General features: G+C 56.9%; 1 protein-coding gene across 1 annotated transcript; it reads right to left on the bottom strand.

Moving 5' to 3' along the window:
* Positions 1 to 1,264: 1,264 nt before the first annotated feature.
* On the bottom strand, positions 1,265 to 26,526 carry ATP13A2 (ATPase cation transporting 13A2). Its single transcript, XM_058818537.1, has 29 exons — positions 26,517 to 26,526; positions 24,740 to 24,813; positions 23,812 to 23,979; positions 22,210 to 22,268; positions 21,519 to 21,627; positions 21,351 to 21,427; positions 19,997 to 20,074; positions 19,160 to 19,229; positions 18,027 to 18,161; positions 17,836 to 17,902; positions 15,953 to 16,084; positions 14,145 to 14,300; positions 13,943 to 14,053; positions 13,781 to 13,827; positions 13,509 to 13,697; positions 11,827 to 12,033; positions 11,034 to 11,153; positions 10,757 to 10,913; positions 10,155 to 10,275; positions 9,838 to 9,962; positions 8,673 to 8,833; positions 7,453 to 7,563; positions 6,659 to 6,738; positions 5,711 to 5,863; positions 4,810 to 4,906; positions 3,872 to 4,095; positions 3,071 to 3,222; positions 2,172 to 2,344; positions 1,265 to 2,064 (listed from the first exon to the last, which is right to left on the bottom strand). Exons 1-29 carry the CDS (start codon positions 26,524 to 26,526, stop codon positions 1,894 to 1,896), a joined length of 3,534 nt encoding a protein of 1,177 aa, XP_058674520.1. The 3' UTR covers positions 1,265 to 1,893.

The raw sequence follows: 26,526 nt of genomic DNA, 5'->3' as shown, positions 1-26,526 counted from the left end.
AGGCCAGTTTGGGCTGCAGGAATCCCAGTGGTGTCATCCCCTGGCTCCAGGCCCTGCTTTCGAGCATCGAGCCGAGTGTTTCCCAGCCTGCCTGGGAATGAGGTGACCCCGAAACCTCCTCCAGCTCCTCTGAGTATCCATCCAAGGGATACTCACCCATGCCACCCCAAACCCATCCCCAGTGGGCAGCACGGACGAGCAGCCATGAAAATAAGTGTTAATTTATTGGACAAGACCCGTGACAGCCCCGTCCGGAACCCGCGAGCGGCACCGTCGCCTTCCCGGAGGGGAAGGAGTTAAAAAATAGAGAATTTGTGGGGTCTGTAATGCTACAGAGGTCCCATCCCCAAGCAGAGGGGCTCTGCCCGAGCACCCCGAGCGGAGAAGGGGCCCAGGCGCTGGGGATGGAGCAGCAGCCTCGGCAAGCTGGGAACGGGGACTGTAAACTCCCTACACATCTAGAGGGGACTGGGGCTTCACAGTGACACAGCTGGGAGTGCTGGGGACATCAAGGACCCCCTTCCTGGCTGGGGACATCAGGGACCCCTTTCCTGGCAGCCTGGGGACATCAGGGACCCCTTTCCTGGCGGCCTGGGGACATCAGGGACACCCTTCCTGGTGGCCTGGGGACATCAGGGACTCCTTTCCTGGCGGCCTAGGGACATCAGGGACCCCTTTCCTGGCAGCCTGGGGACATCAGGGACCCCTTTCCTGGTGGCCTGGGGACATCAGGGACTCCTTTCCTGGCGGCCTAGGGACATCAGGGACCCCCTTCCTGGTGGCCTGGGGACATCAGGGACACCTTTCCTGGCGGCCTGGGGACATCAGGGACCCCCTTCCTGGCAGCCTGGGGACATCAGGGACCCCCTTCCTGGTGGCCTGGGGACATCAGGGACACCTTTCCTGGCGGCCTGGGGACATCAGGGACCCCCTTCCTGGCAGCCTGGGGACATCAGGGACACCTTTCCTGGCAGCCTGGGCAGGCCACGAGAGGTCCAAGTGTCCCCGGTGGCCAGCGTGGGAGTGGGGGCAGTCCTGCAGGAAGAGCCACGCTGGATCCTCCTCCACCTCCTCCTCCTCTGGGCTGTGGCCATGGGATCAGCGTAGCCAGGGATTCAGTGTGGCCATGGGATCCGCGTGGCCACAGGATCAGTGTGGCCATGGCATTAGAGTGGCTGTGGGATCAGTGTGGCCACGGGATCAGTGTGGCCATGGGATCAATGGGGCTGAAGGATCAGAGATCAGTGTGGCCACAGGATAAGGGTGGCCATGGGATAAGGGTGGCCACGGGATCAGGGGGGCTGTGGGATAAGGGTGGCCATGGGATCAGCGTGGCCACAGGATCAGTGTGGCCATGGGATCAGTGTGGCCATGTGACCATAATGGGATCAGGGTGGCCATGGGATCAAGGTGGCCAGGGATTCAGTGTGGCCACAGGATCAGCATGGCCATGTGACCATAATGGGATCAGCATGGCCACGGGATCAGTGTGGCCACAGGATCAAGGTGGCCAGGGATTCAGTGTGGCCACAGGATCAGTGTGGCCATGTGACCATAATGGGATCAGGGTGGCCATGGGATCAGCATGGCCACGGGATCAGTGTGGCCACGGGATCAAGGTGGCCAGGGATTCAGTGTGGCCACAGGATCAGCATGGCTGTGGGCTCAATGTGGTCATGGGATCAGCATAACCATGGCATTAGAGTGGCTGTGGGCTCAGGTGTGGCTGTGGGCTCAGAGTGGCCATGGGATCACCGTGCCCATGGGATCACTGTGCCCATGGGATTCCCATCCGCGGTGCTGAGGGATCCCGCCTGCCGCATCCCTGCTTTTTCCAGGATCAATAAATTAAGGAAGCGTCCGAGGGCTGGGGCAGAGGCACAGCTGGCACTGCTATCTCACGGCCAGGGACATCCTGGGTGTGGCAAACAGGGGCTGGTCCAGGGGTGGCCAGGCCGGCTGCTGCTGGCTCAGCTCCTTCTCCAGCCTCTTGAAAAGCTTCTTGGAGGCTTTTTTCCGGCGCAGCCTTCGGAAGCAGCCGAGCAAGCCGTGATCCAGGGCGGTCTGGGGCCAGAGCAGGAGGGAAATGGGGTTGGGGGGGACAGGAGAGCCCCGTGCCCACCTGGGGAAGCTCCAGGGGGATGCCCTCTCCCAAAGCCCCCCTGACCCACCTCCAGCACGAAGGCAGCGAAGAAGTTGAGGGCGGCGATGCCCAAGAGGAGCAGCTTGAAATTGAAATCCTCGATGGGCTGGAGCTTCAGCAGGGATTTGGGGAAGCCCAGCGGGTACAGGGTCAGCCAGATCATCAGGCCGAAGAGCAGGATGAGGACAAGGAGGAAGAGCACTGGGCGAGAGAGGGGGCAGGGTGAGGGGCAGGGGAGAGAGGGCTGGTGGCTCTTGGTGTCCCCATGGGTGTCCCCGTGGGTGTCTCTGTGTGTCCCCCTGGCTGAGACTCCAAAATCTCATTCCTGTCCCCATGGGTATCCCTGTGGGTGCCCCGTGGGTGTCCTGTGGATGTCTCCATGGGTGCCCTGAGTGTCCCCATGGGTGTCCCCGTGGGTGTCTCTGTGTGTCCCCCTGACTGAGACTCCGAAACCTCATTCCTGTCCCCATGGGTGCCCTGTGGGTGTCCCATGGATATCCCTGTGGGTGTCCCTGTGGGTGCCCCTTAGGTGTCCCTGTGGGTACCCCTGGGTGTCCCCCTGGATGCCTTGTGGGTGTCCCCATGGGTGTCCTTGTGGGTGCCCCCCTGGGCATCCCCATGGTGTCCCCCTGGGTGTCCCCATGGGTGTCCCCTTGGGTCCCCCTGGGTGACCCCATGAGTGCTCCTTGGGTGTCCCCATGGATGTCCCATGGGTGTCCTTGTGGGTGCCCCCCTGGGCATCCCCATGGTGTCCCCCTGGGTGTCCCCATGGGTGTCCCTGTGTGTCCCCCTGGGTGTCCCCTGTGGGTGTCCCCATGGGTGTCCCCCTCGGTGCCCTGTGGGTGTCCCTGTGTGTTCCCATTGGTGTGCTGTGAGTGCCCTCCTGGGTGTCCCATTGGTGTCCCCATGGCGTCCCCGTGTCCTCACCGTTGGTGTAGAGTGGCTCCCGGAAGGGGTAGCCCTTGGACATGGCCACGGCCAGGATGAGGTACTGGAAGCCGGTGACACAGAACAGGACGGTGTTCTCGTAGTTGGGCAGGTTCTGGGGCGCTGTCACCGTGCTGTTCAGGGGGATGTACCTGGCACAGGGACAGGGGACAGGGTCAGCAGAGAGGCCAAGGGGGGCTGGGCACCACCTCTCGTTCTCCATCAGTTACAGCTTTGGGAAGAGCAGGGGCAGCTCCAACCTCTGCTCTGGGACCAGGGATGGATCCCTTGGGAATGGGAGCTGGCCCAGAGGGGTTTGAGTTGGAGATCAGCAAAGGCTCTTCCCCAGAGGGTGCTGGCACTGCCCAGGCTCCCCAGGGAATGGTCCCAGCCCTGCCAGAGCTCCAGGACAGGCTGGAATTGTTGAGATGTCTGTGCAGGGCCAGGGGTTGGACTGGATGATCCCTTCCAACTAAAGACATTCCATGCTTCCCTGTCTGCTGCCAAATCCCAAATCCCAGGACACACCCTGGGCTCTGCCACAACCTCAGTGCCATCCCCATCACCAAACCCTCAGGACCAGGGCAGGTTCAGGTGGGATATTGGGAAAGACTTCCTCATGGCAAGGGATGCATGCACTGGAACAGCGTGTCCAGGGGAGGATGGAATCACCACCCTGGAAGTGTCCAAAATCCCCGTGGACCTGGCACTTGGGGCTTAGTGGCAAACAGGGCCTGGCAGTTGAACTCAATGCCCTTTTCCAACCCTGAATCCCACGTTTCCCGGATGTGGGGCCCTCACCAGCTCTGTGAGATGGTGATGAAGTAGCTGAGGACCTGCACGGTGATGAGCAGGGCTGTCTGCAGCAGGAGGCTGCCCAGCACCAGCGCGCTGATCAGGGCTCCCTGCGGCCGCCGCACGCCCAGCGCCGGCGCCGGCCCCGTGCGCCCCATCAGCACCGCCACCGTGGTGGTGATCACCAGGTCGAAGAACAGGAACTGGAAATCACTCAGGTTGGTGTTGATCTGGGCAGGAGGGAAGGGACAGGCTCAGAACCACTGGGGATGATGCCTCACAGTTTTAGTTTTTATATTTTTCATGTATTTGTGACCCTGCAGTTCTTTAGTGTGTGACTCCAAACCCCACACGCAGTGCCAGCTGCTGTTCTCCCGGTTGGGGCACACACAGCAATTCCTCTCCATTTCCTCAAGGACACCTCACTGCCTCAGGATTTCATATATTCATTTAATATATTTTTTATTATTTGTAATATTTTCAGTTTGTAATTTGTACTATAACCCTACAGTTCTTTAGTGTGTGACTCCAAACCCCACACGCAGTGCCAGCTGCTGTTCTCCCGTTTGGGGCACACACAGCAATTCCTCTCCAGGCATGGCACTCAAGGACACCTCACTGCCTCAGGCCCCCAGAGATTCAACAAAAGGGAGCTGGGGGGAGCAAACTTGGGGTGAATGACTTAATCAGCTGAAGATGTAATTGGAGGATTAACCCCCAATATGCAAATGGACCAAAGTTATAAAAGTGTGAAAATCTCCAACCCATGGTCCATTTTTGGGTGCAGCCCTGGGGAGGTTCTGTCTGCCCAAGATGTACCTGAGGGCCCTTCAATAAATACACCTGCTTTTTAATCCATTAATTTTGCTCTGTTTTTAGGCAGCCCCAAAAGGCATCGGTGCCCCAGGAATTCTGAGAAAAGCAGGGATTGGGGTGGCACTCACAGTGTAGAGCAGGAGCACGGACACAAACTGCACCAGGCTGTACAGGGCCATGTACTTGAAGACCCCAAAGGAGGTGACCAAGGAGCACCGGCCCTCCCTGGGGGGGGGGGGGGAATGGCGTCACCAAAAACGGCATCACCAAATGGGCACCCAATGGTCAGCAATGGGCACTCTAAACCAGTAATGAAAAGCCCCGAACCAGTATAAACCAGTAACCCCAAATCCCCTCCCAGCCCCCCCAAGTCCCTCCCAGTCCCCCCAATCCCGCCCATTTTGTCCCAGTCCCCTCCCAGTCCCTCCCAGGTCCCTCCCAGTTTATCCCAGTCCCCTCCCAGTCCCTCCCAGGTCCCTTCCAGTTTCCTCCCAGTCCCTCCCAGGTCCCTCCCAATCCCCTCTGAGTCCCAGTCCCTCCCAGTCCCTCCCAGTCTATCCCAGTCCCTCCCAGTTCCCTCCCAGTCTATCCCAGTCCCTCCCAGTTTATCCCAGTCCCCTCCCAGTTTATCCCAGTCCCCTCCCAGTTTATCCCAGTCCCCTCCCAGTCCCTCCCAGTCCATCCCAGTCCCTCCCAGTCCATCCCAGTCCCCTCCCAGTCCATTCCAGGTCCCTTCCACTCTATCCCAGTTGCCTCCCAGGTCCCTCCCAGTCCCTCCCAATCCATCCCAGTCCCTCTCAGGTCCCTCCCAGTTTATCCCAGTCTCTCCCAGGTCCCTTCCAGTCCCTCCAAGTCCTCTCTGAGTCCCAGTCCCTCCCAGTTTATCCCGGTCCCTCCCAGTCCCTCCCACTCCCCTCTGAGTCCCAGTCCATCCCAGTTCCTCCCAGTAGGGATCGGCGGCACTCCCGGGATTCCCCCCGCAGCACTCCCGGGATTTCCCCGCAGCATTCCCGGGATTCCCCCGCTCACCGGATGACCCTGGGCACGCACTCGATGGTGGCCACGCGGGAGGTGAAGGGCGAGGCCACGGACGCCTCGGCCTCGGACAGGGAGATGCCCACGTCGGCCGCCCGCAGCGCCCCGCAGTCGTTGGCACCATCCCCGCACATCCCCACGCAGTAACTGCGGGAAAGGGAGCCCGAAATCCTCAGGGAGTGGGGAAGGGAGCCCGAAATCCTCAGGGAATGGGAAAGGGAGCCCACGTTCCTCAGGGAATGGGGCAGGGAGCCCAAACTCCTCAGGGAATGGGAAAGGGAGCCCACGTTCCTCAGGGAATGGGGAAAGGAGCCCAAATTCCTCAGGGAATGGGGAAAGGAGCCCAAATTCCTCAGGGAAAGGGACCCCAAATTCCTCGGGAAAGGAGAAGGGAGCCCTCGTTTCTCAGGGAATGGGAAAGGGATCCTACATTCCACAGGGAATGCAGGAAAGGAACCCCACATTCCCTCAGGGAATGGGAAAGGGAGCCCTCATTCTTCAGGGAATGGGAAAGGGACCCCAAATTCCTTCAGGGAATGGGAAAGGGAGCCCACGTTCCTTAGGGAATACAGGAAAGGAAGCCCACATTCCTCAGGGAATGCAGGAAAGGGACCCCACGTTCTTCAGGGAATGGGAAAGGGACCCCATATTCCTCAGGGAATGGGAAAGGGAGCCCCAATTCCTCAGGGAACACAGGAAAGGAACCCCACATTCCTCAGGGTATGAGAAAGGGATCCCACATTCCTCAGGGAATGGCGAAAATCCCTGGCTCAGCTCAGAGATGTGGATGCTCCATTTCAGGTTGGATCTGGTGCAGTGTCCCTGCCCACAGCATGGATGCCACCAGCTGATGTTTGAGGCATCACCCAACACCACCCACCCTGTAATTCCAGGATCCATTCCCTGGGATCCAGCCCCTGGGATCCAGCCCCTGGGCCTTACTTGAGCTCCTGCAGGCTGCACACCAGCTGCGTCTTCTGCTCGGGCAGCATGCGGGCAAACACGGTGGCCCGGAGCAGGATCTGCCAACGGGGAGGATCTGTCAGCATTCCCGGGGGACAGGGAACTGGGATTGTCCAGCTGGGCACTGGGATTGTCCAGTAAGGAACTGGGAATGTCCAGCAGGGAACTGGGAATGTGCAGCTGGGAACTGGGATTGTCCAGTAAGGAACTGGGAATGTCCAGCTGGGCACTGGGAATGTCCAGTAGGGCATTGGAATTGTCCAGCAGGGAACTGGGAATGTCCAGTAAGGAATTGGGAATGTCCAGTAGGGAACTGGGATTGTCCAGTAAGGAATTGGGAATGTCCAGCAGGGCATGGGAATGTCCAGTAGGAAACTGGGATTGTCCAGTAGGGCATGGGAATGTCCAGTAAGGCACTGGGAATGTCCAGTTAGGAACTGGGAATGTCCAGCTGGGCACTGGGAATGTCTGGCAGAGAACTGGGATTGTCCAGCAGGGAACTGGGAATGTCCAGCAGGGAACTGGGATTGTCCAGTAGGAAACTGGGAATGTCCAACTGGACACTGGGAATGTCCAGTAGGGAACTGGGGATGTGCAGCTGGGCAGGGAACTGGGAATGTCCAGCAGGGAACAAGATTCCCAGTGGCACTGGAGGGCTCCCAGCAGCACTGGAAGGTTCCCAGTGGCACTGGAGAGTTCCCCAAGGCACTGAAAGGTTCCTAGTGGCACTGGAGGGTTCCCCCAAGGCCCCTGGGGGCTCCCTGCCCACTCACCCTGGGCAGCAGCTCGGAGAAGTGCTCGCAGACCACCTGGAAGGATTTCCCGTTGAGGGCGAAGTGGCAGTGCCGGGGTGGAAGGGAGGAGCCGTCCCGCTGCTGCAGGCCCTGCCAGGAAACAGCTCCAGCTCCAGCCCCAAGCCCAACCCCTGCAGGGCCCCCAGGCCGAGCCAGAACCCGCCTGGAGAAGCAGGAATGGCTCCCCAAATCCCAATTCCCAGTGGGGCTGTTTGGGGTGCAGGGCTGGGCTGACCCAGCCTGGAGCAGCAGGAATGGCTCCCCAAAATCCCAATTCCCAGTGGGGCTCTTTGAGGTACAAGGCTGGGCTGATGCAGCTTGGAGCAGTGGGAATGGCTCCCCAAAATCCCAATTCCCAGTGGGGCTGTTTGGGGTACAAGGCTGGGCTGACCCAGCCATCCAAGCCCAGCCTGGAGCAGCAGGAATGGCTCCCCAGAATCCTAATTCCCAGTGGGGCTGTTTGGGGTCTCCATGCCAGACTCAGAGCAGTGGGAAAGGCTCCCCAAAACCCCAATTCCAGGCACACCAAAGGGGCTGTTTGGGGTGCAGCCCAGCCCTCCACGCCCAGCTGGGAGCAGGATCTGGCAGCATCCATGGGGAGGTGTTTGTAGCTGCCATTCAAGCCTGGATCCCTGATGTGCTCCAGGGAAAGGCAGGAGCAGCTGAACCTCTCCTGAAGGATGGGTTTATGAGGAGCAGGATCACAGCCTTAATTGCCTCCAAGGATGATGATGGAAAACCCCTTCCCACCCCTGGGAGGGCTCAGGGCCAGGCTGGAGCACCCTGGGGGAGTGAAGGTGTCCCTGATTTTGGAACAGGACAAGCTTTGAGGTCCCTTCCAACCCAATCCAACCCAACCCAACCCGTTCTGGGATTTCGGGATTCCCAGGACTGCGGAGACAGCCGGATTTGAGGGACTCCATTTCTTAGATCTTGGGAAGAAATTCCTCCCTGTGAGGGTGGGCAGGCCCTGGCACAGGGTGCCCAGAGCAGCTGTGGCTGCCCCTGCATCCCTGGAGGTGTCCAAGGCCAGGTTGGAGCACCTTGGCATGGTGGAAATTGTCCCTGCCCATGGGATAGGATGAGCTCTAAAGTCCCTCCAACCCAAATCACGCTGAAATTCTGTGATTCCACAAAAAACCAAGCCCTGCAGGGTGCCTGGGCAGTTTGGGCTCCCAAAAGGTGTCCTGGGCTCTCACCTCGGGCTGCTCCTCTCCTTGGGAATGCTCCGCCAGGACGAACTTGAGGGCAGCAGGTTTGTCGTGGCCGGGTGGCGAGGCCGTGACGAAGATCACGCCCTCCTTGGGCTCCACCATGCGGCACCCCCGCGCCACGTTCATGGCTGTCAGCATGTTGTCCCCTGCCAGGGACACGTGGGCCATCAGCAAGGAGGTTTTGGGATGCCCAGGCCAAGAGGAGCAGCTCCAAGCTGCTGTGTCCCCTCTCCCGGCCACCGCAGCCATGTGGTGGCTTCGCTTCCCTCTTCTTTCCTCCAAAACCTCCTGCCTGCCCTGCCCCAGAGAAATGTAGGTTCAAGCCCTGTTCTCCTGCCTGGAAAACACCCAGAGGTGACCCTACACTCCCTGCATAAGGCAGGGAATTTGGGATTTCAAACACAGCAATATTTAGGGGATGGACAGCAGAACAATGAGTTCTTCCACCCAAAACACATCCATGCCCTGAGCCCCACAGTGGATCGTGGATCCCGAGGGCAGGGACGCACAGAGCCAGGACCAGGAGTGCTCCTGGTGCCCCCACAGCTGCTCCAGGCACAGATTCCTGCTGGGGGTCATAATGGGGTTCCTGGTGGGATTCTTGGTAGGGTTCCTGAGGTAGGGTTCCTGCTGGGGTTCCTGGTGGGGTTCCTGGGGTGGAATTCCTGTTGGGATCCCTGGTGGGATTCCTGGTTGGGTTCCAGAGGTGGGATTCCTACTGGCATCCCTGGTGGGATTCCTGGTGGAGTTCCTGGGGTGGGATTTCTGGGGTGGGATTCCTGCTGGGATCCATGTTGGGGTTCCTGGGGTGGAATTCCTGGGGTAGGGTTCCTGGTGGGATTCCTGGGGTGGAATTCCTGGTGGGGTTCCTGGTGGGATCCCTGGGGTAGGGCTCCTGTTGGGACCCCTGTTGGGATTCCTGGTGGGATCCCTGGGGTAGGGCTCCTGTTGGGACCCCTGTTGGGATTCCTGTTGGGATTCCTGGTGGGTTCCTAGGGTGGATACCTGGTGGGGTTCCTAGGGTGGCATTCCTGGAGTGGAGTTCCCAGTGGGGTTCCCGGTGGGAAAGCCCTTTCCCCCTGCACACTGCCCAGGACTGTCTGTGTGCCGTCCCTCCCCGAGCCCCATGTGCTGGTGCCTCCAGGGTCACCTGTCACCATGACGGGACGGATGTTGGCGCTCCTCAGCAGCTGGATCACCGGCGCAGACTCCGGCTTCAGGACGTTCTTCATGACCAGGAACCCCAGGAAGTTCAGGCCGCTCTCCACGGAGTCCCTGGTGGGAGACAAGGAGCCTTTCATCACCTCCAGACCAGCAAAGAGGATCAAGGGGTGTGAGCAGCTAAAATCCATCTGGGAGCCAGCCAGGAATTCCCTCCATATGGATTAGGGATGAATTCCCTGCAGGGCATCCCAGGAAATGCCGGGAGAGAGTGAGGAGATGGAGAGAGGGAGTGCTGGCACCGACCTGGGCAGCTGCAGGGCCTCCTCAAAGGTGGCCACCGTGCCCAGGGCTTTGCAGGCCAGAGCCAGGACCCGGAACCCATCGGTGGTGTAGTGCCGGAGCATCTGGGAGAAATCCGGGGGCACTGGAAAAGCGAGGCCAGAACAGCTCCTGAGGGAGCCTGGAGATCCCGTCCTGGGCTGGGGGAAGTTCTCCCCAGCCCATGGAGCCTGGAGATGCCATACTGGACTGAGGGAAGCCCCCAACCCCATGGAGCCTGGAGATGCCATACTGGGCTGGGGGAAGCCCCCAACCCCATGGAGCCTGGAGATGCCATACTGGGCTGGGGGAAGCCCCCAACCCCATGGAGCCTGGAGATGCCATACTGGGCTGGGGGAAGCTCTCCCCACCCCAAGGAGCCTGGAGATCCCAGCATGGGATGGAGGAAGCCCCCAACCCCATTCCCCATCTTCTGGCTCCTGTTTCCTTTCCCTCCTGTGGCTGGGGCCACCCCAAAGCCTTTGGGAGCTGCCCCACAGCGTTCCTGAGGATAATTCCCTGGGGGGAGATGAGCCTCAGGGATGCAGCCAGCGGGACGGGGGGTGAGCCGACCTCCCAGTACCAACCAGTTTCCTTCCTGCACAGACTGGCCACCATCTCAGGGGCGCCCTTGACGTAGGCGTGGGCCGAGGCCTCCCCGGGCAGCTTGACCAGGACGCTCATCCTCTGGAGAGAGGAGGAGAACGGGAAACGCCGCAGGATCCCCAGTGGGGCCTGGTGCCTCTGTGGAGAGTGGGTGGGATCAGGGCCCGGCAGGAACTCCTCCAGGAGGCAGGAACTCCTCCAAGGAGGCAGGAACTCCTCCAAGGAGGCAGGAGGGTGAGGAGCTGTTCCATGGGTTACCCTGTCCCGAGGTTGCTCCTCCTCTGGTGGAGGTTTCACCACAGCCAAGACCTTCATCTCAAACTGCTGCAACGCCGGGAGCTCGCCTTCCTCTTCCTCCTCCTCCATCATCTCCAGGCGCTGAAATCGAGAGGGCAAAACCCTGATGAGCTTACCCACCCACAGAGGGTCCAGAACCACCGAGATTCCCAACGCCTCCCTCTCCAGCCCTGCAGCCCCCATTGTGGAAATCTACAAAACCAGAGGGTTTTGGGAAAGCTGCAAAAGGCAGGCTTTAGAGGCAGTAGAACTATGATTAGAGCTAAGCAGTAGCCATGAGATAGGTCAGCATAAAAATTAAATTTAAACTGTAGAAAAGCAAGGGCAAATAGAACAGTGATCTGTGGATTAACGCTTGTCTAGAATAACTCTCTAAGCTACAGAAAGTTTATCTAGCAAGATATTAGGAAGGTTGAAGCTTAATAATGGAGCTCTGTGCATTGTGTTTTAAGGCTTACAAGCAGGTTTTGTATTCGAAATAAGCAAGCATGGTTTTAACCAAAGGTACATGTGCTTATAGTGATTGGATAGAACTACTGTCAATGTGCTTTTGCTTTGTGTGATTGGTCAAAAAACTTATAAAATAAGGTGTAACATTAAGTTCTGTGTCTGCTGCTTGGGATGTGAGCTGCTGGCATCTTCCCATTGTCATAAGCATGTAATGAGACTGATGCTGGAAAATAAAACAGCTCAAGGCACGTTCCACAGCAGCCCCGTCTCGTTGGTGATTTGTACACAGCCACACCCGCCTCACCCAGCCGGTGGATTCCAGCATTTTGATGTCCACGGGGTCCCCGACGAGCTGTCCCCGCAGCGGTGACACGGCGTGGCAGGTGGCCAGGGCGTAGAGCAGGGTGCCGGCGGGCAGGCAGCGGGGCTCGTGCACGATGGGCAGGAAGCGCTGCTGCTCCAGGGGCACCACGCCCCACACGTCCAGCCCCTCCTGGGTCAGCGTCCCCGTCTGTGGGCACAGCATGGTGGGTCCGGGCAGCCCCGGTGCCCACCCTGCCCGCCCCACCCCTGTGGCAGACCCCACAGAGCTTGGGAAAGCTCCATGGAGGATTGAGACTCAACAATAGGTGTCACAGACATCTTTTCACTAAAAGTCCTTTCTTGCGGTTTTTTGCCTTCTGAGAAGGTGAGGCCTCAAGAACAAAATGTAAACAGTGGTTATCTGCTGTTGTGGAATGCATCAGGTGGATTTTTGATTGGCCCATCTTGGATGTTTATAATTAATGGCCAATCAAGGCCGAGCTATCTTGGATAGAGTCCGAGAGAGCTGCCTTTTGTTATCATTCCTTTCTATTCTATTCTTAGCTAGCCTTCTGAGAGGAAACTTTTCCTTCTATTTCTTTTGAGTTAGTTATAATGTAATATATAGATCATAAAATAATAAATCAAGCCTTCTGAACGTGGAGTCAACATTCTCATCTCTTCCCTCACCTGAAGACCCCTGTGACCACTGTCACAAGCAGGAACTGCTGAGTCATATGGACAGCAAAATAAGCTCCTGTCTCTGACCCCCCCCGCCCCTTAGCCTTATCTTTGTAACCTCATAGGCCACTGTACCTAACCCTTGCTGTTGGACAAGTTTGGATCCCCCTACACCCTATAAAAAGGGGCTGTTTTAGCCCATTCAACATAAGAAGAGCTGTTGCTGGACCCTTCACAGTCTCCCCAATAAACCATCGCTGTGGAACACCAGGATTTCTCCTCTCTCACATCTGCTGGAGTCTCAGCCAGGGGCCCCCTACCTAGCAAGCAAGAGCTGAGATCCTAAGAGAGCTTGCAATCACTATAGAGCTGATAATCACCAAGCTTGCTAGAGGGTGGCCCCGCAGGATCGACCTGGAGCTAGCCTAGCTTTGGGCACCCTGTCCCCCTGGGGACTGGGCTCCTGGGGGATCTTGCACTGCTTGATAATACGACCAGAATAGAGGCTTTATTATGAGACAGCAAAATAAGCTCCTGTCTCTGACCCCCTGCCCCTTAGCCTTATCTTTGTAACCTCATAGGCCACTGTACCTAACCTTTACTACTGGACAAGTTTGGATCCCCCTACACTCTATAAAAAGGAGCTGTTTTAGCCCATTTGACAGAAGAAGAGCTGTCACTGGAACCCTTCAGTCTCCCCAATAAACCATCGCTGTGGAACACCAGGACTTCTTCTCCTCTCTCGTGTCTGCTGCAGCCTCAGCCCGGGGGCACCTCAGCCCGGCAGCACCCTAGCGAGCAAGTGAAGAGCTGAGATCCTAAGAGAGCTGATAATCACTATAGAGCTGATAATCACCAAGCTTGCTAAAGGGTAGCCTGTGGTGACAGCCACGAGCTACCTGGGCATTCGGGCACTCTGTCTCCCAGAGGGACTGGGCTCCTGGACCATCCTTGCACCGCTCGATAATCAGGCCAAGATGGAGGCCTTGTTATACACCCCACCTTGTCGAAGCACACCAGGCGGATCTTCCCGCACAGGTTGATCCGGGGGGGGCTGATGCAGAAGATTCCCTGCTTTTTCAGCCGGTTCTGGGCATAGATGGTGCCCACGGTCATGGCGGCCGGCAGCGCTGGCGGCACGATGACGGTGACCAGGTCCAGGGCGCGGATGATGATTTGTCCCACCGGGACCTGGGAGGGGAGCAGGAGGAACAGGATCCATCCCTCCCCTGATGGATCCCTGTGGGTTCTCCCGCTTGCTCCACCAGCCCTACCTTGTTCCTAACGAGGATGAGGATGCTGTACAAGGTGCCGATGAGAGCTGTGCAGAGGGAGAAGGGGCTCGGTTACAAAGCAGGGCACAGCGGGGAGCTGGAATGGAATTCCATTCCAAGGAATCTGGCTGCTCCAGGATGAGCCTCCACACCCAGACCTACCCAGGATGGCGAGGAACAGCACAAACTTCACAGCGTCCTTGTAGAACTTGAAGCTCACGGGTTTGGGGTAGAGGATGGAGCTGATGAGGTCTCCCTTGGCCGTGCAGAACCCTGCGGGACAGGCAGGAGGTCACCATAGCACCGCTCCCAGGGGCACGGATTTAACCCGGGATTCATCCTGGGTCATCCCCCACGCACTCACCTGTGCGGGTGACCACGGCCAGCACCTCCCTGCCCACGTAGGCCTTGGCCTGGATGATCTGTGTGCCGCAGAACAGCGTGTGCCGCCGGTGCTCCTCGGGGCAGTACGCGGCTCCGCCCGCCGGCAGCGGCGTCTTCATCACCGGCACGCTCTCCCCTGCCCAGAACAGTCCAGGGGGGATTGTCACCCCAGGGGGATCAGGGGGCAGACAGGGACACTGCTGGGGACAGGGACACTGCTGGGGGCAGAGACACTGCTGGGGGCAGAGACACTGCTGGGGACATTGCTGGGACAGGGACACTGCTGGGACATGGACACTGCAGGGGACATTGCTGGGACACGGACACTGCAGGGGACAGGGACACTGCTGGGACAACACAAACACCACTGGGGACACTGCTGGGGACTCGCACACTGCTGGGGACACTGATACTGCTGGGGATATGGACACTGCTGGGGACATTGCTGGGACAGGGACACTGCTGGGGAGATTGCTGAGACAGGGACACTGCTGGGACACGGACACTGCAGGGGACATTGCTGGGGACAGGGACACTGCTGGGACACGGACACTGCAGGGGACATTGCTGGGGACAGGGACACTGCTGGGACACGGACACTGCTGGGACAACACAAACACCACTGGGGACACTGCTGGGGACTCACATGCACGCTGCTGGGGACCCTGATACTGCTGGGGATATGGACACTGCTGGGGACACACACCCTACTGGCACCAGTCCCACAGTGACACCCACCCAGGGTGATGACATTGATGCCTGAGGATTTTACACTCTGCATTTTTGAGATCCTGTGCTGCATTAGTGCCTAACTCTAAACTCCACAATGCCAGCTGCTGCTCTCCCGTTCTGGTCAGACACAACAATCCCTCTGGGCCTGAAACTCCAGGACACCCTCCAGCTTTAGTGCTCAAAAAGTATAAACAAAATGAGCTGGGGGGCAGCAAACTTGGGGTAAATACTTCGTCACCTGATGCTGTAATTGGAGCATTAACCCCTGATATGTAAATGGGGTTAAAAATTTAAAATTGTCTGAAAAACTCATGACCATTGTCCATTTTGGGTGTAGCCTCAGAGGTTTCTGACTGCCTGTCGGAACGCAGTGCATTCCTCTGTGTGTCCAGAGCTGCTGAGGACCCCGTTGAGGGGCTCAGAGACCCTGGCATGCTGCCCAGAACACCTGGGGATTTGATTGTGACCCTTGGAGCAAGTTGCCAACTTTGTATGAGGACATGAAAGGTTTGAATAGTGTAATAACAAAATGATCACAGAGTGAAAATGTAGATTTTAGGATTTTTGGTATGGGGGTTATGGGGACAAGATGGAGGAACTTGGACATGTCTAGCCTTCCTCCTTCTTCTTCTTGTTCTCCATTTTCTGCAGTGATGTTGGCACTTTGGGATTGGTTTAGAGTAGAAATGCACTGTCTAACACAGGTGATGGGTATTGGGAATTCAGTGTAAATATGTTATACGTAGTTTGTAGTATAAAAGGACAACACAGAGTGCCTGTGGCTGCCTGGCTGAGCAGATCTCTGCTGGGCAGAAAGAAAATTTTATAGATAAGAATTAATAAACAACCTCAAGACTGAAAAGTGAGGAGTCCAGACTCACGTTTCAGTTGCATGGGCCGAAGCAGAGACATCCTGCACATCTCGGGGCAGCAATTCTCAACAGCAACCCGAGAACTGCCCAAGGTGTATCCATGGAAGGCCTTCGATAAATCCCCACTTTAACCCTGTGTGTCCCCTGCTCAGGCAGCCACCCCGGGTGCAGGGAGGGCTCTCACCGGTCAGCAGGCTCTCGTTGACCATGCACTCCCCGCTCAGCAGCGCCGCGTCGCACGGCAGCACCGCCCCGGCCGCCGGCAGCTGGATGCAGTCCCCGGGCACCAGCTCTGCCGAGCTGACCACCAGCTCCTCTGGGAAACAACGCTGATCAGGGTGTGGGGAATGGAGTCACTCATCTCCAGACACCTGGAGAACCCACTCAGGGATTGGGGAACAGGGCACTCATCTCCAGGCACCTGGAGAACCTTCTTACAGCATGGGGAACAGGGGCACTCATCTCCAGAAACCTGGAGAATCCCCTCAGGGATTGGGGAATGGGGAAACTCATCTCCAGACACCTGGAGAACCCACTCAGGGATTGGGGAACAGGGCATTCATGTCCAGGCACCTGGAGAACCCACTCAGGGCCTGGGGAATGGAGTCACTCATCGCCAGAAAACTGGAGAACCTCCTCAGGGATTGGGGAATGGAGTCACTCATCTCCAGATATCTGGAGAACCCACTCAGGGACTGGGGAACAGGGCATTCATGTCCAGGCATCTGGAGAACCTGCTCAGGGTGTGAGGAATGGGGCACTCATCTCCAGACACCTGGAGACCACCCTCAGGAATTGGGGAATGGGACACTCATCTCCAGAAACCTGGAGAACCTGCTCAGGGCCTGGGGAACGGGGCATTCATCTCCAGGCATCTGGAGAACCCACTCAGGGCCTGGGGAATGGGGCACTCATCTCCAGACACCAGGGAAGGAATCCCCACAGGATAAGGCAGCAAACAGGAAGGGGTTAATTCCCTGGAGGTGAGAAATTGAGATCCAGGCCTGGGGAGAGCTGATCCAGACCAGAATTCCCAGCCACCCCAAGCACTGGGAATGGCACAAACACCTGTGCACAGCCAGGGTTTGGGCTGTGTGACAAATGGAACCACCAGAGGAACCCCAGGGATTCCCAGCACTGGGAAGAGCAGGAGGAAAAGGGCTGCTGGGACAGGGCAACGATTCATGGGAGGACTATCCTTTCCCTGAAATCCCCTGTTAAATTAAATCCATATTGGCTTTGGAATATGGTCTTGTCTGCACCTTCACTTGGACAGAGGCATCTTTTACTAAATGGACCCCAAAACTATTCCAGTGTCTCATAAGATTATTCCTGTGTATCCCAGCATTATTCCCATGTATAATAACGTTATTCCCATTTATCATATTGTTAATTCCCATGTATCCCAACATCACTCCTGTCTTATAACACTATTCCCATATATTGTATCATTATTCCCATGTATCCCAACATTATTCCCCTATGTCATAATATTAATCCCATATATCATAAGGTTATTCCCATATATCACAACGTTATTCCCATGTATCCCAACATCATTCCTGTGTATCCCAACATTATTCTCATGTATAATAGCATTATTCCCATATATCATAACATTGTTCCTGTCTATCCCAACATATTCCCACATATCCAAACATTACTCTGGTGTCTCATAACATTATTCCTATGTATAATAACATTATTCCCATATATCATAACATTATTCCCATATATCACAACATTATTCCCATATATCACAACACTATTCCCACATATCCCAACACTATTCCCATGCATCCCAACATTACTCTGGTATTTCATAACATTATTCCCATGTATAATAACATTATTCCCATATATCAGAACATTATTCCCATGCATCCCAACACTATTCCCACACATCCCAACATCACTCTGCTGTCATAACATTATTCCCATGTACAATAACGTTATTCTGGTGAATCCCAACATCATTCCCACCTATCCCAACACCACTTTGGTGCAGAAGCAGGATCCCAAAGGACACATCATCCCAACCACCATCTCAAAAATCCTCCCTCTCACCTCCTCCAGGCCGCCGCACCCGGACCTCCATGGACATCCTGGCCATGTTCCGCAGCGTGGTGCTTTGCTGGGAGGGAGGCAGTGATCAGAATCCACCCAAAACACAGGGAAACATCCCTAAAAACAGCCTGGGGGGCTCGGAAGCAGGGAGGGAGGGCAGGGAGAGCTGGGAGAGGGCTGTCCCCACCCACCTTGCGCGTCTCGTAGAGGGACAGCCCCAGCGAGAAGGTGGAGATGAGGAAGATGCAGGCGGCGTAGTAGTAATAGGCATCACACACCCACAGCACCATGCTGAGCACTTGGAACAGGTAGAAGGGGTTGAGCACCTGCAACAAGGAGAAAAAACAGCTCTGGGAGCTCACTGGGAGACCTCCTTGGGGTGGGAGAACCTCCTCCAGCCCATCATGGGATTTCCAGGATACTGGAAATGGGGGAGAGCTTCCCCCAGCCCATCATGGGATTTCCAGGTTCCTCAGGGTAGGAGAACCTCTCCCAGCCCATTATGGGATTTCCAGGCTCCTTGGGGTGGGACAACCTCCCCCAGCCCATCACAGGATTTCCATGATCCTGGAAATGGGGGAGAGTTTCCCCTAGCCCACCGTAGGATTTTCAGGTTCCTCAGGGTGGGACAACCTCCCCCAGCCCATCATGGGATTTCTAGGTTCCTCAGGGTGGGAGAACCTCCTCCAGCCCATCATGGGATTTCCAGGATCCTGGAAATGGGGGAGAGCTTCCCCCAGCCCAGTATGGAATCTCCAGACTCCTGGAAATGGGGAGAGCTTCCTCCATCCCATCATGGATTTCCAGGCTCCAGCAAATGGGCAGAGCTTCTTCCATCCCCTTATGGGATTTCCAGGCTCCGGCAAATGGGCAGAGCTTCCTCCATCCCATCATGAGATTTTCCAGGCTCCTGGAAGTGGGAAAAACTTCCCCCAGCCCAGTATGGGATTTCCAGGTGGGAGAAATTTCTCCAGGCTCCTTGGAGGAAGAAAAGCTTCCTCCAGCCCACTGTGAGCCTTCCAGGCTCCTGGATGCAGAGGAGAACCCAGCCCTTCCCTGGGGCTGGCAGCCCCCAAACCCCTCCATCCCCCCTGGAATTCCCTATGGATGCTGCTCCCAAGGATGCTCAGCCACCTCCACAACCCCTGGGGGCTGCTCCTGACTGCATACAGAGGGTCAGGAAGGGTCCCCTCATGGCTCTGCCTTCTCCCCAAATCCTCTCCTCCCTTCCCAAAGGCCAGGAAGTGCTTCCAGAGTGGGACAGGGAGCAGGGGAGGGATCTGTCCTGGGGAAATCCACTTGGGAAGCCCAGCCCAGAACCCACCTCCTCCACCAAGAGTCTGGCGTAGGACTTGACGGGCACTTCGATGAGGTTGGGGCCGTAGATCTTCCTCCTGAGAGGGGGAAGAACAGAGAGGGAATGTTATCCTTGGGAAGGAGAGGGAAGGAGTTCTATCCTTGGGGCAAAGAGAGGGAAGGAGTTTGATGGAAAGGAAAGGAAAGGAAAGGAAAGGAAAGGAAAGGAAAGGAAAGGAAAGGAAAGGAAAGGAAAGGAAAGGAAAGGAAAGGAAAGGAAAGGAAAGGAAAGGAAAGGAAAGGAAAGGAAAGGAAAGGAAAGGAAAGGAAAGGAAAGGAAAGGAAAGGAAAGGAAAGGAAAAGGAAAGGAAAGGAAAGGAAAGGAAAGGAAAGGAAAGGAAAGGAAAGGAAAGGAAAGGAAAGGAAAGGAAAGGAAAGGAAAGGAAAGGAGTTCTATCCTTGGGAAAAGAAAGGGAAGGAATTTCATCCATGGGAAAAGAGGGAAGGAATTTCATCCTTGGGAAAAGAAAGGGAAGGAATTTCTCCCCTGGGAAAAGAGGGAAGGAATTTGATCCTTGGGAAAAGAGGGAAGGAGTTTTACCCTTGGGAAAAGAGAGGGAAGGAGTTTGATCCTTGGGAAAAGAGGGAAGGAATTTCACCCTTAGGAAAAGAGGGAAGGAGTTTCACCCTTGGGAAAAGCTGCATTTCCAGCCCAAAGGCCCCTTGTGCTGCCCAGACCCCCACGAGGAGCTGGGTTATGTGGAGAAGCCAATCCCAGTAATTCCATCCCACCTGGCACTTTGGGGTCTGAGGCTCTGGGATTCCCTGCTCCCTGGAAAAGCCCCAGGAAGCTGCCAGCCCCCACCTGGCACCGTGCTCCTGCTGGTCCAGCCCGGCCTGGCACAGGTGCAGCTCAGCGCAGCTCCAGCCCTCGTCCAGGACGCTGGGCAGCAAAGGAAAACAGGGAGAGAGTCAGACCCAGCAGGGAGGGGCAGAACAAACAGCACGGCCAAAGGCCTCGGGACAAACCCACCCCCTTTGGAAAGGGAGAGTGCCCTGTTCCTTGGCCTCTCTGCAGCCCACGGCTGCCAAGGGAAGGCAACAAAAGGGGCACAGTCCGAGAGCAAGCCGGGAGCCTCCGGCCCTGCCAAACTGCCCCCGGCCGGTTTCCCTGTGCCCGGGAGCACCCTGAGGGCACCAGAGATTGTTCCAGTGGCCTGGGAGTGCTCAGGGTGATGCTTCAGGGTTTGAACCTTTATATTTTCCATGTATTTGTGACCCTGCAGTTCTTTAGTGTGTAACTCCAAACCCCACATGCAGTGCCAGCTGCTGTTCTCCTGTTTGGGGCAGACACAGCAATTCCTCTCCAGGCCTGGCAGTCAAGGACACCTCACTGTCTCAGGCCCCCAGAGATTCAACAAAAGGGAGCTGGGGGAGCAAACTTGGAGTAAATTACTTCATTAGCTGAAGCTGTAATTGGAAGGTTAACCCCCAATATGCAAATGGACCAAAGTTATAAAAGTGTGAAAACCTGTGAGCCATGGTCCATTTTTGGGAGTAGTTCCTGGGGGGCTTTGTCTGCCTGAGGTGCCTTGACTGGGCACCTCAGGCAGACAAAAAACACAAAAGGCCCTCAAAAAACACAAAAGTGATTTTATTCCCTTAATTTGGCCTGGCCTCTGTTTTTAGGTAGCCCCAAAAAGGGCACCAAGGGGACAGGAGATACAGGAGATACAGGGGATGCTGGGGGCAGGAGGATCCTGAGGGAGCTGGGAATGCCAGGATCCAGGAGGATCCTGAGGGAGCTGGGAATGCCGGGATCCAGGAGGGTCCTGAGGGAGCTCAGGGATCTGGGAATGCCAGGATCCAGGAGGATCCAGGAAGATCCTGAGGAAGCTGGGAATGCCAGGATCCAGGAGGATCCTGAGGGAGTTGGGAAGGCCAGGGATGCTGAGACCCAGGAGGGTCCTGAGGGAGCTGTGAATGCCAAGATCCAGGAGGATTCTGAGGGAGCTGAGGGAGCAGGAATGCTGAGATCCAGGAGGGTCCTGAGGGAGCTCAGGGAGCTGGGAATGCCAGGATCCAGGAGGATCCAGGAGGATCCTGAGGGAGCTGGGAATGCCAGGATCCAGGAGGATCCAGGAGGATCCTGAGGGAGCTGGGAATGCTAGGATCCAGGAGGATCCTGAGGGAGCAGGAACGCCGGTCTCTGGCAGTACCTGACCCTGCAGAAGGCCTGCCGCCGCTCCAGCCACACGTAGCGCATTCCCTGGAACAGGTAATACCTCAGGAGGTTCTTCTGCTGGAAAGGGATGGGAAAACAACACATGAGTAGGGTGTGCAGGGACAGGGAGAGGGCCTGGGGGTGGGGAAGGTGCCGGTGCCACCTCGTCCTTGTCGTGCAGCCGCACGGTGTCCCGGCTCTCGTCCTCGTCCGGCACCACCACGGCCACGCTGCTCCTGCGCTCCGGCTGGGCCCCGGGGTGCTGCTCCAGGCTGGGGGGGAAACTGTGCTCAGCCATGGCCTGTCATCCTCCATCAGGGACATCAGGGCTCAGCCATGGCCTGTCATCCTCCATCAGGGACACCCAGGCTCGGCCACCCTCCCTCAGGGGATACTGGGGCTCACCCACCTTCCCTCAGGGACATTAGGGGCTCAGCCTGGCCTGCCACCCTCCCTCAGGGACATTAGGGCTCAGCCTGGCCTGCCACCCTCCCTCAGGGACACCTGGGCTCAGCCATGGCTTGCCATCCTCCATCAGGGATACCCGGGCTCAGCCCAGCCTGTAACCCTCCCTCAGGGACATCAAGGCTCAGCCACCTTCCCTCGGGGACACCCAGGCTCAGCCTGGCCTGTCAGCCCCGGCCTGTCACCCTCCCTCAGGGACACCTGGGCTCAGTCACCCTCCCTCAGGGACACTGGGGCTCAGTCACCCTCCCTCAGGGATACCCAGGCTCAGTCACCCTCCCTTGAGGACATTGGGGCGCAGTCACCCTCCCTTGGGGACACTGGGGCGCAGCCAACCTCCCCATGGCCAGGAGTGGCCCTGGACCCCTCAGGGACAGACCCCGGCTCACCTGGCCTCGCCCAGCGGCTCTGTGAGCACCTTGGTGGTGAAGCACTGCCCAAAACGGTCCTGAAACACAGGGATGGGGGACTGGGAATGCCTGGAGTGTTCCCAGCTCCTTCCAGAACCTGGGAAGGCCCTGGACATCCATCCCAGGTGAGGAATGAGGTTTGGGGACAAGGAAGAGAAGTTCCAAGCTGGGCAGGCTGGGGTGGAAGGGGGAAACATGGAGTTATTTTGGGAATAATAATGATTCCTGGAATGGGACAATTATAGGAATTATAATGATAATAAATTCCTGGAATAATCCGGTGCTTGAGGAAAGGAGATGGCAGACACAGGCAGGAGGACAAGGAGAGGGAACATTCACAGGGTCCTGTTGGGAACCTGGGGCAGAGCCCAACCCTGGATCCACAAAATCCGACCTCAGATCCACAGAGTCCAACTCCCATTTCACAGAATCCACCCCCTGATCCACAGAATCCAACCCCAGAATCCAACCCTGGATCTACAGAATCCAACCCCAAGCCCACAGAATCCAATCCCAGACCCACAGAGACCAACCCCAGATCAACAGAATCCAACTCCCAATCTATAGAGCCCAATCCTGGATCCACAGAGTGCAACCCTGGATCCACAGAATCCAACCCCAGACCCAAGAGAATCCAACCCCAGATTCACAGAATCCAATTCCCAATCCACAGAATCCAACCCCAGACCAACAGAATACAACCCCGGATCCACAGAGCCCAACTCCCAGTCCACAGAATCCAACCATGGACATACAGAATCCAACCCCAGACCCATGGAATTTAACCCCAGACCCACAGAATCCAACCCCACACCCACAAAATTCAACCTCAGATCCACAGAATCTAACCCCAGACCCACGGCATCCAAACCCACAGAATCCAACTCCCAGTCCACAGAATCCAACCCTGGACCTACAGAATCAAGCTGGGATCTGCAGAATCCAGTCCCAGACCCACAGAATCCAATTCCCAATCCACAGAATCCAGCCCCAGCCCCACCGAATCCAACCCCAGACCCACAGAATCCAACCCCAGACTCAAAGAATTCAACCCTGGATCCACAGAGCCCAAATCCAGACCCACAAAACCAAACCATGTATCCACAGAGCCCAAGCCTGGATGCACAGAATCAAACTCCCAATCTACAGAATCCAGCCCTGGATCCACAGAGCCCAACGCCAGATCCACAGAATCCAACCTCAGATCCACAGTATCCAACCCCAGATCTACAGAATCCAATTCCCAGTCCACAGAATCCAGTCCCAGACCCACAGAACCCCATCCCAGACCCACAGAATCCAATCCAGACTCCCAGAACCCCACCCCAGACCCACAGAACCCCAGACCCACAGAACCCAATCCAGACTCCCAGAACCCCACCCCAGACCCACAGAACCCCAGACCCACAGAACCCAATCCAGACTCCCAGAACCCCACCCCAGACCCACAGAACCCCATCCCAGACCCACAGAACCCCATCCCAGACCCACAGAACCCCATCCAGACTCCCAGAACCCCAGCCCAGACTCCCTCCCAGACTCCCAGGCTGGGAACCTCGTCCGGGATCCCGTGGCACTCACCCTGATGATGAGCCAGTCGGCCTGGCCCAGGGCGCAGGGCTGGCACTTGGCCTGCACCTCCAGGCTGGGCTTCCAGTGGAAGAGCAGCAGGAGCAGCCCCGCGCTCAGCACGGAGCCCGCGTGGCACAGCAGCACCCGCCACAGCTGGCGCTGGTAACCCGTCACCTCCTGGGGACAGGGAACACAGGGATCACTGGGGATGGATCACTGGGGATGGATCACTGGGGATGGATCACTGGTGACCACTGAGAAACACTGGGGACCACTGGGAATTGATCACTGGGGACTGGTCACTGGGAATCACTGGGAATTGATCACTGGGGATTACTGGGAATGAATCCCTGCGAATCGATCACTGGGAATCGATTACTGGGGATCAATCACTGCGAATCGATCACTGGGGATCGATCACTGGGGATCACTGAGAATGAATCACTGGGAATCAGTGGGAATTGATCACTGGGGATCAATCACTGGGGATCAATGAGGATCAATCACTGGAGATCACCGGGACTGAATAACTGGGAATGAATCACTGGGAATCTCTAGGGATCAATCACTGGGGATCACCAGGAATCAATGACTGGGGATCAATTGCTGGGGATCAACCACTGGGAATCACTGGGAATCAATCACTGGGGATCACCAGGAACCAATCACTGGGAATCACTGGGAATCACCAGGAACCAATCACTGGGGATCAATCACTGGGAATAACTGGGAATCAGTCACTGGGAATCAATCACCTACACCTGGCTGCTCAGACATAAAATCAGCTAAAATCCATTACCAACCACTAAACCCTGAACTCCCAAAATCCCAGCGTGACCGAGCCCCAGGCAGGGAAATCCAAGGGGCTGGGAAAGCAGCACCTGGGGGTGTGGGGAGCCCCGGGATGGGTGTGGGAGACCCCCCAGGCCAGACCTACCATGTGGGCCGGGTCGGAGTCTGGCTGCAGCGTCCCGTAGCCCGGGCGCCGGGCCCCCAGCAGCCGGCTGCTGTCTGCAAATCCACCAGAAACAGGAGCAGGGTCAGCAGAGGGGCTGCTCAGCCCTGGGGCTGTGCTCCCCAGGACTAGGGGGTGGCTCCTGGCCCATCCAGCCGGGATCGCTGCCCCCTCATCCTCCTGGGCACGTGACGGTCACGGGGATGATGCCCGAGCAGCCCCGGGATTTCTGGCGTTATCCCAGAAGCTCAGCGGGCACGGGAAGGGAGCAGGGCTGGGCCAGAGCCAGGCCAGCTCTCCCTGCCACTTTTCCAGCTCGTTTGCTCCTTGTTTGCTCCCTGGGTTTGCTCCTGGCTGCCAAAAAATTGGCATTTCCCAGTTTTAACCATGCTCTAATTCCTGTTGGGCTCGGCTGCACCCCAAAACCCAGCCTTGTAAATTGGGATCAGGAATCATCCCTGAGATCCTCCCAGGTGGGATCTCAACCAGAATCCTCCACACCTGAAACTGAACCTGGTCATTCTCTAAATTCAGGATGGATCAGAAATCACTGAGCCTGCTCATTCCCTAAATCCAGGATGGATCACAAGTCACTGGACCTGCTCATTCCCTAAATCCAGGATGGATCAGAAGTCACTGGACCTGCTCATTCCCTAAATCCAGGATGGATCATGAGTCACTGAGCCAGCTCATTCCCTAAATTCAGGATGGATCAGAAATCACTGAGCCAGCTCATTCCCTAAATCCAGGATGGATCAGAAGTCACTGGACCTGGTCATTCCCTGAATCCAGGATGGATCAGAAGTCACTGGACCTGCTCATTCCCTAAATCCAGGATGGATCACAAGTCACTGGATTTTCTCATTCCCCAAATCCAGGACGGATTATGATCACAGCATTCCCAAAGCTGGGATCTCACAGCAGCAGCGGGGAGGCAACACGTGGCACAAGCACGGAGCTGGGAGCTGTTCCCACTCCTGGAACACGTGGATATTTCCTGCCTGAGCCAGGGCTGGGTTTCCAGGAGGGCACAGAGACCAGCTCAAGGATTTACACTGGAAAAACCGCCCCAGCTGCATTCCTGCTGCTCCCTGTCCACCACAAAGCTCCTCTGCAGGGGAGAGAAGCCATTCATTAAAACCATTCCCTGGTTTTGGCGATCCCGGTGGGGGAGGGATCCATCTCCAGCTCCCACAGCTGGTGTTGCCACACAGGACAAATTTGGAGGGAGTAATTGGGGGATGAGCCCGAGGGATGGTTCAGTAAAACAAAAGCTGGACAAGGAGCCAAGGAAAGGAAGGGAGGGGTTAGCTGTCCCCAGTGCCACCCTCAAATTCTGCAAAAAGCAGGAATTCCAGCCGCAGGGATACCGGGAGTGCTGCCCTTCCCAAAGGCAGGACAAAGGACAGGGCTGGGGGAGGGCCATGCACAAGGGTTTTCCCAGAATCTGCAGGAGTGGGGGAAAGCATCCAAACAACCTGAAACCAGCCCGGTTCCCTCCCCAGAGCCCCTGGGCAATGGGAAGCCCGGCCTGAATGAAACTATCCCGGCTTTTTTTGATCCTGCAGCAACAAATCATTGGCAGGAACCAAGCGGCTCCGCACAGCCCCGTTCCGTGGGATTCCAACCCTGTTCCGTGAGATTCCCGTCCCGTTCCGGGGGTTTCCAGCCCCGTCCCCGCTGAATTCCTCCCCTCCTGCTCCTATCCTGGTTGTTCCCAAAGCTCGGCAGGTGAGGAAAAGCCCCGGCACAGACTCACCCCGCCTCAT

The sequence above is a fragment of the Ammospiza caudacuta genome, chromosome 22 (genome assembly GCF_027887145.1).
Source record: "Ammospiza caudacuta isolate bAmmCau1 chromosome 22, bAmmCau1.pri, whole genome shotgun sequence".
In the NCBI taxonomy this organism is placed as follows: Eukaryota; Metazoa; Chordata; class Aves; order Passeriformes; family Passerellidae; genus Ammospiza; species Ammospiza caudacuta.
This window is presented reverse-complemented; position numbering and strand designations above follow the sequence as displayed.